We start from the raw sequence: 15072 nt of genomic DNA, 5'->3' as shown, positions 1-15072 counted from the left end.
CCACCTCCCACTGTTTGTTTGGCTATGAAAATTCAGACAAAAGCCATTTGCAGTGATATGACTTATAGGGAGTCATGTTCTCTTTACATTCAAATGTTAGGTCAAAAATTTTACAAATTATGTTTCTCATTTCAGTGTGAATAATTGTATTCCTGTGCATAATTCACAATGGGAATAAACTGTCAGTTTACACAGTATATTATTTTCTTTCTTATTGTTGACATTCTCCTGATTATTTGAATTTTTGATTTGCCAGATCAGTACTGAGCAAGGCAGTACAGTCATTAGGACACTGGACTTGGGAGGATGACAGTTCAAATCTATGACTAGGCATCCAGATGTAGGTTTTGCATGATTTCCTTAAATTGCTTTATGCAAATACTGGAATGGTTCCTTTGAAAGGACATCTTTCCCTAATCCAATTATCAAAGGGAGATAAAACCTTAATCTTGCTTCCTTCTTTTTCAGTAGTCGCACATTCTCAGGGTGGAAAAGATTGTATTGTACTCACTGTAAAAGGCTGTTACTTTGAAAAACATTATTGAAAAGTTACACCAAACAGGTACACATATTCAGACCAAGTCCACACAACATTATCCCAATGTGATCACTATACTGCTGACTGAAGTGAAGTACAATCCTGTTTGAGTAAACAGCCAGTAGTCAACCTAATAGAACAAGCCGGCATATCTATTGTATATTATTCGCTCAAAGCTATTACAGATTGCTGATTCTGGGGCTGGACTTCTTGTTTTAAACCCAGTCAATGGCAATCAGTTTACATCATGTGGGATAATGTCTTCCCATGGGAAGGGGGGTGAGAAGAGTTACAGTTGCTTTATTGCAGCACTACTCATGGTGAAAACGGGTTGAGGCTGCAGTGGTGCCACCTGTGATGTATGATATGACTGATGGTCAGTATCCTCAGAGAGCAGTAACAGATCATTTTCTGCATCTCTGGTGGACAACGAGATGATTACAGCACTCACATTTAAATCTTTAATTTATCATCTATTGACATGACTTCTCTGTCACTATGAATGTTCTGGCAAAGCCACAGACAGTCCCAGCTATTAGTGCATTTATTACCATGTTACTGATTCTGTGTGAAGTCCTAATAAATATGATAAGGTGAAATATGAGAAATATTTTTATTGTGTAACGAATTGACACCCACAGCATACTTCATTTTCGTTAATTGTAAGGTTTGATAGCAAATGAAGAAGAAAAGTGAAACAGATGTTTTTCAGCTTCTGATGAAATCAGTTATATGAAGCTGAGCAGATCAGAAGAACATAAAGTGAAATACAGTGTTTGCAAATTATGTGTCAGTTGTGTGAACATATTCAATTTGGAGCAAAAACTGCTATAATCAGTGGCACTGATGTATGCTTTTTGCTATGGCACTTAAAAATTCAAGTACTACTTTTGTCTCACAGGTAATTGCTTCATATTGCATAACAAGATCATCTTATACAGTGAGGACAAGATTAGAATAATAGCGGCACACACATAAGCATTCAGACTATCACTCTCCCCACACTCCATTTGTGAATGGAACAGTAAGGAACCCTAATAACTGGTACAATAGGACATACCCTCACCTATGCACTTCCCAGTGGTCTGCAGAGTATAGATGTACGAGGTCCATTAGAAAAGTACCTGATCTTTGCCCAGGAAACACAAACTGGCATACCTGGAGTGTTGGACACCTAATTACCCTCAAAGTAGTTCCCTTGCACCACACAGCATCATGTAGGTGATGGAGGGCATCCCTGTAGTACTCTTTTGTGGTTGTTTGATCCTGTGGTGTATATTCATGGTGCATCACACAAGTCGAAGAAAGCAGTCAGTGTCACTTTGACATTTCTGCGCCCTTGGCAGGCCTTCTTTGGTCTTGGTGATGAGGAATGCTTTCACTGTGATTACTGGGATTTGGTTTCTGGGTTGTACTTATACACCCAAGACTCTTCAGCAGTGATTATGGCATTCATTAAGTCGGATTCACTGTTTGTTGAGTCCAGCATGGCCTGTGAGACTTCAACATGAAGTTGCTTTTGCTCTGTCATCAGCAGCTTAGGCACGAATTTTGCTGACCCCCTCTTCATGGCCATATCTTTGGACACAACAGAATGTGCTGAAAAAGTGTTGATGACCGTCTCTGCCACAATTTCCCTGATAGTCACATGATGGTCCCGCTTCACCACAGCATGCACTTTGGCAATGATCTGGTCGTTTTGGCATGTTGACAGCCAAGCAGAGTATGACTCACTCTCCACTGATGTGGAGCCATCTTTAAACTGGTTGTACCACTCCTTACTCTGTTTAATGCCCATAGCATCAGCACTCAAAGCTGTCTGAATCTTCCAAATGGTTTCCGCATGGCTGCAGTTTCTGGCAAAATTTGATGCAGTAACACTTCTCCAGTAATTCCATCATTCACTACTCCACTAAACTGCTGTTTGCCAGCAACTGATGCTATCAACATGTGGGAAAAATTCACGCAAGTGCATGAAGGTTCAAGGTCAGCTCTTGCAAGTGCGCTAGATTCAAATAATCAGGTGTTTGTGGAAGGGGGGCGGGGGGGGGGGGGGGGGGGGGTGGAGCAAAGTTTGATGCTTTTCTAACAGACCTTGTAGATGCAGTATTACAAGATCCAGATGCAGATGTGTTTTCACTGATTACTTTCAGTATTAGAAGATAGGAGTAAGCATTCTGAAATCATTTGATCTATGCTGATGAGATAATATTAAAATTTGCTAAATAATTTTGAATTATTTTTAACAATTGATTAGATGTTCAGTCAGATTACTCTCTGAATGTGTTTTAAATGGAATATTACTTTTATCTGTAGCATCACATAAAAATAAAACAAGATTGTAGTTTTCTTTCTTGAGAATTGAGTGAATGATAAGTTATGAAAGTTAGCTTTGTAACAGGCGTATGGTGGAGGACAGAAGTAGTTCACAGGTCAGATTTTATTTGGATAAAGGCAAGTGAATTTATTATTCTGTTGTGTTAAAACTGATACAAATTCTGGCAAACGCAACGTTTGGAAATTGAGTGAAATAATTGATTGTTCATTGCAGTTCTTTCTTCTTTCAGGCCAGGAGGTGGAAGCAGAGAAATCCTTCCAAGTGGAGGATATGCAGTGTATCAGCACCAACAGCAACAGCAGCAGGCCAGCAGTACTGTGGGCCACCACGAATTTTCTCAGGTCCTTATCTTGTGAATAACTTTCATTATATTAATCACATTTGTTTCTCTTATGAAATTTTCCATTAGCTTTAGATAGATGTAATTGTTCTTGCTGTAAAATTGGACCTTATTTTTTTTATCTCGTTATGAAGAATTTGAATTATTGTTGAGATCCAGTCGCTGTCAATTTTCTTGAATATCAGATCAGTCAGTGGAGTCAAGTCAAAACTCAAATCCCTGCTGGAACGTATCCACCTATAAAAGGTTTAAAAATTATTATCTGACCACTCTGTGAAGAGAAATAGATTATTTTCTGGTTTATTTATAGTATGTATTCTACAAGTATACTTGTTATCCACTTTCTTGCACTTTTGTCACAGCAATATATCAAATGATGGGAAATTATGAGAGAAAAAATGAAATTAGTGTATTTCGTATTATTATTCTGGATGTAAACTCTTGCAACAGTATTAAGGAAATGAAAACATTTAGCTAACAGAGTAAGACAAGATGACTAAAGTGACCAATGTTGAGAAAGAGCTTTTGAAATGTTCTGGGAAGGAATAGACTGGATACGTATAAGCAGCTTTCTACTGATAACCAATAATCGTCCATCTCTACAAAGTTTTAAATATCACCCTCAATGTTTGTCTACTTGGAGCTTGCCAATGGGAGAATGTATACTATGTATTATAGATTCTATATGCATAAGAATCTAACTTGCTAATACTATAGCAAGGCATAGAATAGTTTGCTTTCCATACTATAAAATATGAATGAAAATTGTTACATAAAACTGTGAAGTAAATATTCAATTGAAAAGCTGAAACTTTACACAGCATGAATCTTCCAGACAAATTGGCTTCCATTTCAGAAGAGCCTGACCTACCAAGTGATAGAGTACACAAACTGATCATACGAAGAACAAAACCATTCACTGCGTAGAAACAGCAAGAGAAATAAACAGTAGATTACAGATATAATAGTGGCTCTGATAGATGAATCATATTATCACTTGCAAAGGAGGAGAAACAAAGAGAATATTAGAGAGAAAGATAAAGAAAACAAGGAAAAGTTAAGAATAAAGAAAAGAATACTCAATGACATAGAGAATCAAGTAAAAAAATGGATAATCATAAATGACAGTAGAATAAAACCTCAGGCCATCATAAGTGGTGCCACACACAGATGGCAGAGAATAATGAAGGTGGCTTCTTCATATACATTAGGATATGACAGAAGTCTGGAGAAAATATTGTATAAAACTATACAAAAATGTCACTAGTTATATCACAACCAGAATTACTCTCCACATGAAAACATTGTAGGTCTTATAGGGTATCTACTGCTTGTTATCAGCTTCCTGAATTATAGCTTACCTACATTTTGCATCTTGCATGAAGTCATCCACAGTTTTATGGAGTCCTGCAATTGTAGTTTCAGTGTACAAATACTTTCTGATTGCTTTTTCTAGGTGCTTAATACTTATTTTTTTTTTCACTGGGTTCTTAGTACCACTTTTCAAGCTTATCTACATCAACGTATGCATCTACTTGGATTCACTGAGCCACTTTCACAATAAGTCACTATTATTCCAATCGTGAACAGCGCATGGAAGAAATGAATACCTGTATCCTTCTGTGCGAGATCTGGTTTTCCTTATTTTATTATGATGATTATTTTTCCCTATGTAGATCGGTGTCAATAAAATATTTTTGCATTTGGAGGAGAAAGTCGGTGATTGAAATTTCATGAGAAGATTCTGCCACAAGAAAAAACGCGTGTGTTTTAATAATGTACACCCCAAATCTTGTATCATGTCAGTGACACTCTCTCCACTATTTCTCAATAATACAAAATGTGCTTCTCTTCTTTGAACTTTCTTGATGTACTCTGTTAATTCTGTTAGGTAAGAATCTCACACTGTGCAGCAGTACTCCCAAAGAAGATGGACAAGCATAGTATAGGCAGTCTCTTTAGTAGATCTGTTGCATCTTCTAAGCGTTCTGCTAGTGTTCTTTTCAATTTAAATTCTTCGTAATCTGCAAACGATTTATTTTCACAGTTCCTTTTTGTTCTGAACTTTCATATTTTTTGCTCCCTGATTAATGTTGTTTTAGTTCTCATTTAAACATTTAAAAGACTTCCATCCAAGCACCAAACTGATTGATGCACAATCCTTTGCTCTCCGTAGACAATTGCTTTTTAGAATTAGCTGCTGTGCTTCCTACATGAGTGAATCTGTTACTTTCCATGGAATCTGAATTTGTTAATGAAGTCAGCTTATTCTTGATTTTAACCAGCATTCCCTGCCCCCTCTGTGTGAGCTATTTTTACAGCTATTGTTAATTGTGCACAATAAGAGAGAACTATTCTTAGAGCCACCCAATAACCTAATACCGCTAGTACAATTATTGTTCTTTATTCTCCAGCTCACACTGGAATTATCCAGTGATGCAGCACCACTTATTTAGATACTGAAGTGCTTTATTTTAGAATCACTGTTTTTGGTGCATCAGAAGATTTGTGATGTTGTTAGCCCTCATATATGAGAGTAGTAACACCCAGTTATTTGTTTACCCATCCATTAATGAAAATGTCATGGTGCAAGATTTCAGCTGTTCAACCAGAAACCCATTGTGAAAAGAATGAGGGATATGGATTTATTGATGTTGAATTAAATTGTAAGACATCAATTAATTCTCTTTATGTCTATTACATTATGTAAACATTAATTTGACTATGTGGCATTACGTGAAAACTATTGTGGCCAGGCCAGTGAACTGGCCACTGTCACCATCGACACATTCACCTGTGGCCATTGGGTTGCCGTACTCCTGGCATTGTCTGCTAGACTCAATCACATGCAGCTGGAGACACCACATGCTTACTAAACATTGGTGGACCACAACAGCAACCTGCCAATTTGTGTGCACAGCAATACATCATCTGGTACATATGCCAGACTTCAGCGGGCTCCTGTAGAGACATCAGCATCACCTGCCATCAGAGCACACATCCAGCCAACGTTTTGTGAGCACAGCACTATGTTGCATCTGTACGTCACGTATCACCTCATGGAAATCCTTCTGCCTGGACGCTGGGCCAGCTGCATCTTGCAGCCCTTCTGTTGGCAGCATTCCCCAGCAGCAGATCAGCACAGCCCTGGAATCTGACTGGACATCAACCCAGTGCAGCCTAGGGCTCCAACTGGACTCCATCCTAGACACCAGCTGATGCTGTTCACCTTTAGTCATAAGCTTGCATCAATCACCATCCTTCCTTCCAAGGGCGGCTCAATGTCACGAACAGGTGACAAGGCTTCTATCAGCATTCCCGAGGCACTCATCTGTTACCGCTAGCTTTGGGCTCGACTGCTGCCATGTCTTCCCTGGGCATTGATGCCCTGACTGAGCCTATTGGCACCATTATGAATCCAGAGGCTGTCATAGATTTGAGTCCTCATCTTCTGTTGAGTGCCAGTGCTCTGCCGACATCCCACTGGCTAGCGTGCTTCCACCCAAGCTGACGGCACCATACACCACACCACTGTTTCTGGTCACCGTTTTCTGTGCCGTCCCAGACTATCCAGTGGCTGCCATCACTCACTCACTCACTCTGTCTTCAGCCCACGAGTGGCCTACCGGGACCATCTGACCGCCGTGTCATCCTCCGAGGAGGATGCAGATAGGAGGAGCAAGCGCTGTTGGGCATGGCCAGCACTTGGATGGGTGACCATCCAGTTGCCAAGCGCTGTTGCCATTTTTCTGGGTGCACTCAGCCTCGTGATGCCAATTGAGGAGCTATTCGACTGAATAGTAGTGGCTTCGGTCAAGAATACCATCATAACGACCACATCAGGAATTTTGGCCCATATTTCTCTCCAACTGGAACTGCTCTTCTGCCACCAGCACAGCCTTCTCTTCTGCCGCCAGTGCCACTCTCCCTATGGCTGCAGGTGCAGCTCATTCTGCTGCTGATGTGGCTCTCCCTTCCACCGCCATTATGGCTTTTCCATTCAGCCACCAGCATGGCTCTCCTTTCTGCTGCTCGCACGGCTTTTCCATTCTGCCTCCAGCACGGCTTTTCCATCCTGCCACTGGTACGGCCTTTCCATTGTGTCACCAGTCTAGCTCATCCATTCTGCTGCCTGCACAGCTTTTCCATTCACCCATCCACATACCTTTTACATTCCGCCGCTAGCATGACATTGTCCACTCTGCTGCTGGCATGACCTTTTCCTGTCTGCTGCTGGTACTGCTTTTTCATTCTGGACTGCCACACCTTTTTCAATTCTGCCAGTGGTATGGATGCTTCTACTCTGCCACTGGCATAGCTCCTACTCCCACCGGTACAGATCTTTACCTGCTTCAATGTTAACTTTCAGATGGGTCTTCAGATTTCAATTTTTGTGTCTACTCAGTACACATGTTTGCTACTGGTGTGATCCCTTCTGATGCCGGCACATCTTTATTTTGCCACTGGCATGGCCTACTTACCTGATCTGATCCTGTCTTCTGGACAAGTCTTTGTGCACAGGTGCTCATCTCTAATTTTAGTGCCAATTTCTGTGCAAGTTTCCAGTCTGATTCTTCCTTCTGTGTCACTGGCACTGGCATTGCCACCTCTTATGTCTTGTTTCTCTGGCATGTTCACATCACAGACCCATTCTCTTCTGGCATCTGTGATGTGCCCACTGCCCTGGACTGTCTCCACCCACAAGGGCATCTTCTCTTTGGCTGAGCCTATCAGTGTTATGGCTTTGCCAGCAGTCAAGCTCATCTCCTGAAGGCCATTGATGCCTCGACAAGATCCCAGTGGTCCTTCCACTGTAGCTACACCCATCAGTACCTTGATGATTCTACCATCTTTTTAAGAGGAAAGGAGTATTGTGATCAGGCCAGTCACCTGGCCACTGCCACTGCCGGTGCATACACCTATGGCCAGCAGGTTGCCTTACTCCTGCTGTTGTCTGCTGAAGGAGGCCACACATAGCTGAAAACACCGCACATTTGCTAAACGTTGGCATACCACAACAACAACCTGTGGATTTGTAAACATTGTACCACATCACTCGGTGTACGTACCATATTTCAGTGGGCTCTGCTAGAGGCATAAACATACCCTGCCAACAGCATGAGCATCTGACCACATCATGTTTGCACATGATGTGTCATCCACGGAAATCATTCCTCCAGATTATTTAAGGCACTGCACGACCACTGTCCGATAACATTTGCTTACACTCTGGGCTCTATGCAGGTACACCCTGCAGCCCATCTATCATTAGCAATCACCAGCAGCAGTTCAGTGCAGCCTGGATTCCAACTGTGTGTCAACCCAGTGCAGCCTAGGACTCCAGCTGGACTCCAACCTAGACACTAACTGCACATCACCTAGGATGTTGTCGCTTGGCCGAGCCCATTGGTGCACTGGCATCCCTGTGGCTGCCACTGGTCGGAGCACTGGTTTCCCATCAGCTGCCAGCAGTTAACAAACTAGCAATATTCTGGGCATTTAAAAAAAATTCTTCAGTATCTCATATTAACTAATAGGAAAGAAGGCAAAAATGTAAGAAGAGAATATTATTTCAGGAAAATAAAAATAACATAGCCTTATTTTTTGAAATGGAATATTGACTCTTGCCACGAATCAGAACTTTAAATGCTTAATTGGCTAAACTAGTCTGAAATGTGAGTGATAAAGGATTACTTGAAAAGAAATTCTCAGCTACAACTGAGGAAATAACAGTTTCTGATGAGTAAAAAGGTATTAACCTGGACAGGAGGAAGTTTGGCTCACATTTGTTGGGAAAAAGCCACACGCGTGCATGTATCCAGATTGGCTGCAACAATTTTAACAAAACTCAGGTGCCATAAGTACCATGTGAATAAGACATCTGTATGTTCTCTATTTGTAGGGGTGGGGGTGAGAAAGTGGTGATATATAAGCATGATTTGGTAACAGCTGAAGCAGTTTCAGCCAAACTAGGTACACATATGTTTTAGTATCTATTGAGATAAAATATTGCTTCCACCTTTAGGGGATTGTGTGAAGGTTTGATTTGAAAACGATTGGCTTTAGTGTTGAGTGCATAGTTTTGGTGATGCTAGTCTGATTGGCCAACATTCCAATGACATTTTACCCCTAGGGGTTTGGTGTGGGATATGCGGTGGAGATGGGTGATGCAAAAATAATCAAGAATGGTGAATAAATGGTATTCAGTGTTTCCAGGACTAAACCATAGCAGTGCTGATGAAAATTGACCTCTAATGACGGGAATGGTGGTGAGGGTGGGGGTGGAAAGGGGATGACATTTAAAGCATGAATGTGGAACGTGTGGAACAATTTCATCCAGACTTGATACACATATAGATAGCTTGCTTTCTTTAAAAAGCACTGGCACATGACATGCATAATACTCCTATGTAGGAGGATGGATATGGGAACAAGGTGATTTTAGTATCTGACAATGACTTGGATTATCTGCCAAATGTGAATATCAATTTGGAGGACAAATCAGAGACACTCAGGCTTAGCAGCTCTATCATACCTCTTTCCTGTAGGGAGTGTTACCACTGAAGACGTGGGATTGGGCTCGTCTGCTGAAGCAAGGGTATTGGTAAATACTGCAGCCCTGCACTTGTCCAGCTGTTCTCTCATTCTTCTGAAGCCTTTGATTTGAGCCTATGATAATAGAGTGACTGATCATGCCTGTGTTTATGTTTTTTATTTGGATTGTTCCCTGGACTGTTTGTGCACGCTTTGACACTTCTATTATCCTCTAGAATTTGCTCTTGGGTAGCTCTGCCATTGTTGGCCACAGGAACTGGCTGACTGTTCCAATGAACTTTGTATGAACGCCAGTGTGAATGATCATACTGAGTAAGGTGGCGCAGTTGTTAGCACCCTGTACTCGCATTCGATAGGATGGCGTTTCAACCCACGTCCGGCCATCCTGATTTTCCATTATTTCCCTAAATCGCTTCAGGCCAATGCCAGGATGGCTCCTTTGAAAGGGCATGGCTGATTTCCTTCCCCCTCCTTCCCTAATCTGATGGGACCAATGACCTCGCTGTTTGGTCCCTCCCCCAAATTATCTGACCAACCAATCAACCAATGATCATAAATTGTATTCTTCTTATTCGAAGTAGGACAGAAATGTGGTGATGAGGACACTCTGATCTATGTCTATATCCATACTCTGCAAACCACCACAAAGTGCATGGTAGAGGGTTCATCCTATTGTACCAGTACACTGTGCAGTAATGACCTTGCAGACAATACAGTAATAACCTCAGGTAGGTTTCTTTGCATTCCATTCACATATATAGCGTAGGAGGAATGGTTATTTGAATTCTTCTGTGCATGCCGTAATTATTCTAATCTTGTCATCACGATTCCTATGTATGGGATACATAAGGGGTTGTAGTATATTCCTAGAGTCATCATTTAAAGCTGGTTCTTGAAACTTTATTAGTAGATTTTTTCGGGATAATATACGTCTATCTTCAAGAATATGCTAGTTCGGTTTCTTCAGCATCTCTGTGACACTCTCTCATGGGCACAACAAACCTATGACCATTTGTGCTGCCCTTTTCTGTATATGTTCAATATCCCCTGTTAGTCCTATTTGGTACAGGTCCCACACACTATAGCAATATTCTAGAATGGGTGACATGAGTGATCTGTAAGCAATCTCCTTTGTAGACTGATTGCACTTCCCCATTATTCTACCAATAAACTGAACTCTACCACATCCCTATGAAGTGTTATACCAAGGTATTTGTACGAGTTGGCCAACTCCAAAAGTGACTCTTTGGTATTATAGTTATAGGATACTACATCTTTTTGTTCCGTGAAATGCACAAGTTTACATTTATGAACATTTAAAGCAAGTTGCCAATGTTCGCACCACTTTGAAATCTTATCAAGACCTGACTGAATATTTATGCAGCTTCTTTGAGACAGTACTTCATTATGGATAACTGCATCATCTGTAAAATGTCTGAGGTTATTACTGTATTGTCTGCAAGGTCATTAATGTACAGTGTGAAGAGCAAGGGTCCCAACACACTTCCCTGGGGCACACTTGAAGTTGTTTTTACAACTGACAATGACTCTCCATCCAAGAGACCAAGCTATGTCCTCCCCACCAAAAAGTTCTTAGTCCTGTCACAAATTTTGCTTGACACCCCATATGATCAAACTTTTGGCAATAAACACAGGTGTGTTACTGAGTCAAATGCTTTTCAGAAATCAAGAAATGCATCTACTTGTCTACCTTGATCCAAAGTTTTCAGAATTTCATGTGAGGAAAGGGTGAGTTGGGTTTCACATGACCGATGTTTTCAGAAACCATGCCAACAGGCATTGAGGAGGTCATTCTGTTCAAGATGCCTCTTTATTTTTGAGCTCAGAATATGTTCTAAGATTCTGCAAAAAATTGATGTCTCATGATGAACCTATTCACTGTAAAGCAGATATCCCAAGTTTCTAAAGTTATGGCAGCAGCAGTCACACTTGCAGCAGCAACAGTTGCAGCAATAGCAAGGAAAAAAGTGAGAATTCTAACACGAGCAGCAGGAATTACTGAAAAAGCAACAATAGTCTGCAGATGCATCATTACATCCCCCTCAACCATTTGCTTACTTTGAAAAGGCAAACAAGAATTGGGAGGTCTATTTATGTCATTTTATTCTTCACTGCAAGGCAAGTCACATAACAGACCCTGAATGTCAGAGAGCACTCTTACTTCTAGTAATAAACTGTACAAAGTAATGCAGAAACTATGCCCTATGTCTGACCACAATACGGGGTGTTTCATAAAGGACTTTACAGCATTAAAAATTCATTTAAATTAATTCACAGTACCTACAGAGGTGATTTCAGTGTCAATTTGTAGGGAAATATACCACGTTTTGTCTCATGTAGTTCACTAGTGCCGAATCACACCATAAGGAGCACTAGCGACAGTTGCATTAAAAATGGCTGCCTACACTGGACCCCGAGTGAGCTAGCTGTGTGTTTTGGTTTGAAGAATCAAAGTTGGCAACAACAGATCAGCATAATTTCCACATAAAGTATGCTAAAGATCCTCCTAGTAGGCCTACAATTTATAAGTGGCATAAATGTTTTGTACAAACAAGGTGCTCGGTAAGACATGGGAAATCATCAGGTCAACCAAGCACATCTGACGATGTCTTTGAGCAAGTGTGTGAACATTTTGTCAACAACCCTACAAAATCAACCTCACGTACATTTCGTGAACTGCAAATCCCACATATGACTGTTTAGCATGTGTTGAGAAATTCTTTGCATTTGAAACCGTGCTGATTGACAATCGTACAAGCAATAAAAGACACTGATAAAATTGCTCACAAGAACTTCTGTGCGGATATGTTAAATCTATGGGAAACGGGAATATGGATAACTGCATACGCAACAAACTGTTCCCATAAATGTGTATACATACGTATCTTTCAGCACAAAGAAAGATACATGTGTACACTGTACAAGGTACAAAGGCTGACTAGCACATTAACATGGTGGCTCGTCAGAGCAGTTAGAGTTCAAAGATCATGCTTTAGATGGTCGATGTGACCTATTGACGCTACACAGCCCCCCTCCCCCTCCCCCACCTCCCCGCAGTACGGGGTACGGCCTTGAGACCTGACGGGAGGTCGTGTGGGCATCAGTGTCAGAGTGAGTAGTGCGAGGTGGCAGGCACATGACTGGAAGCTCCATGTCAGTCAGGGCGGCATGCAAAGGCACAGTGACGGGTTGCAGGTCCACATCGTAATCAGACAGCCAGCAGGGGCGGACAATGCGTCAGGCCGGCCCGGGAGTAGAGATGTAGGGAGGGGTGTGGCCATCGAGTGTGCCTGCCCCTAATGCAGATCGAGCAGTCCGAGGAGATGAATGCACTATCTTGACATCTAGTTCCTTGTTGAGTGTCGAGTCTGTAAGTAGCACAAGCACACGGTCGTCGAAAGCGACAATCAACATGTTGTCGACACAGTTAGATGGTACATTGCAGCGCAAGTTGAAAGTCAGGGAGCAAGTCTCTCCAGTTGATGAAACGTCATCAAAACCTGCACATGGGGTTGATGACAACATGTTTGGGAAACCTGTGAATGTGGTGATGAATCATCAGAAGGAGAAGACCCTACCATGGGATGAGCTAACTCATTATCCGGCTCAGTTAGTGGAAAATTTGTCCGGATGGTCCAACTAGGATGGCAGAGGAGTTGTCCTTGTATAAAGGAGGTAGCTTCGGCAGATGGCCGGGGGGGGGGGGGGGGGGCATCGAGGGTGGCTTCGACATATCTTGGAAGGCTTGCTGTCCCGTGGTAGGATAGGCTGTCCTGTAACTCGTCACTACTGGTGTGGGCATGTTACTAGCAAACACATCCCGAACAACAGCCTGTTGCAATGTCCTTGATGAGTCACAGAAGCAAGACGCGGCAGGCACGGTCAATACCGTGGGAATGAACGGATGAGTGGTGCGTGAGGTAGGCCCGTAAACTGGACTAGAGGTTAAAGGCACAGTACTTAAATAGTCCACCTCGGGAATGACAGGAAGGCCAGTGTGGCAGGCGCAGACAGTACTGCGGAAGGAGCGAGCGGCTGTATGGTTGGAATCGGGGCTTCCCATGAGTGAAGGGGTGGTAGGGGGGGGGGGGGGGGGGTTGGTACTTGGTATGGCAACAACGAGAGTTTTCTGTGCACCTCCGAGATGCATCCCATGTGGTAGGACCATAAATCAAAGCTGAAACCTGCTGGCGGTCACATTGTCGTGGTATGACGTTCCTGGATGGCGAAGTGTCGTCGGATGTGCTCGAACCCACGTGGTAGAGAAATTTGGTCATGGATCTGGTGGTTGAGCCTGGTGAAATTGATGTGTAAAAATTTCCATTATTAAATTGTGAGGAAGACAAAACTGGCATAAATTGATAGCAGTTGACTGCATGTGTGTTTTGGATGAATGGCAGCATTGCACTCAGCACTACTGTAACCGACCTTGCAAAGCATGTGTGCGAATTAGGGTCCCTTTGAACGCTACACAAGTGATTGATCGTTACACGATTTTGGAAATTGTCCACTTCATGTGCATGTTGGCATGCACAGTCTGCCGACACGAAACCGGAGTCAATTGTTTGAGGTAACGGCGTAACACTCAGGCGTTGTAGAGCTGCAAAGTTTGAAGTTAACTTTGTTGGAGATCGCGAATGACTGTCCGTTAGCGGCGAAACAACCATTGGCAGGGGATTGGAGTGGCCTGGTAGTAGTAGTTGAGTCTCCAAATCCTCATATAAAACGTCGGGTGAGGCAGCCATGGCGTCGAACGTAAAACCTGTTGATTCCACACAGCTGGCGCGGAAGTCACGAAAGACGTAGAAACTTCAGCGTCACCAATATGGGTGATTGGGAATACGGATAACTGTATATGCAACGAACTGTTCCCATAAATGTCTATACATACATATATTTCAGCACAAAGAAAGATACACATGTACGCTCTACAATGTAGAAAGGCTGACTAGCACATTAACATGGCAGCTCATCAGAGCAGTTAGAGTTCAAAGATCATGCTTTAGATGGTCGATGTGACCTATCAACGCCACAAATCCATTACATGAAAATGAACATTTCTTGGGCAAAATCATATTTTCTGACAAATAGACTTCTCATTTAAATGGCAAGGTTAACACACATAACTGTAGGATTTGGGGCAGTGAAAGTCCACTTCAAACATTGAAACATGTTTGTGATAGTCCTAAACTGAATGTTTTTTGTGCATTGAGCAAGAACAAAGTGTACAGCCCTTTTTTTTCGGTTAGAGAATGATCAATGGGATAGTGTACCTGGATA

The 15072-nt window shown here is 42.1% G+C and overlaps 1 protein-coding gene across 2 annotated transcripts in view; it reads left to right on the top strand.

Moving 5' to 3' along the window:
• Positions 1-15072, top strand: part of LOC124788028 (ankyrin repeat and BTB/POZ domain-containing protein 2) — a 644871-nt gene that overhangs the window by 387084 nt on the left and 242715 nt on the right. For both annotated transcript variants that reach the window (XM_047255090.1, XM_047255089.1), the window contains one exon: positions 3106-3217. In XM_047255090.1, coding sequence (XP_047111046.1) covers positions 3106-3217 — 112 coding nt within the window. The remainder of the gene's footprint in view (positions 1-3105; positions 3218-15072) is intronic.

Source organism: Schistocerca piceifrons, chromosome 3, assembly GCF_021461385.2.
Source record: "Schistocerca piceifrons isolate TAMUIC-IGC-003096 chromosome 3, iqSchPice1.1, whole genome shotgun sequence".
NCBI lineage: Eukaryota > Metazoa > Arthropoda > Insecta > Orthoptera > Acrididae > Schistocerca > Schistocerca piceifrons.
This window is presented reverse-complemented; position numbering and strand designations above follow the sequence as displayed.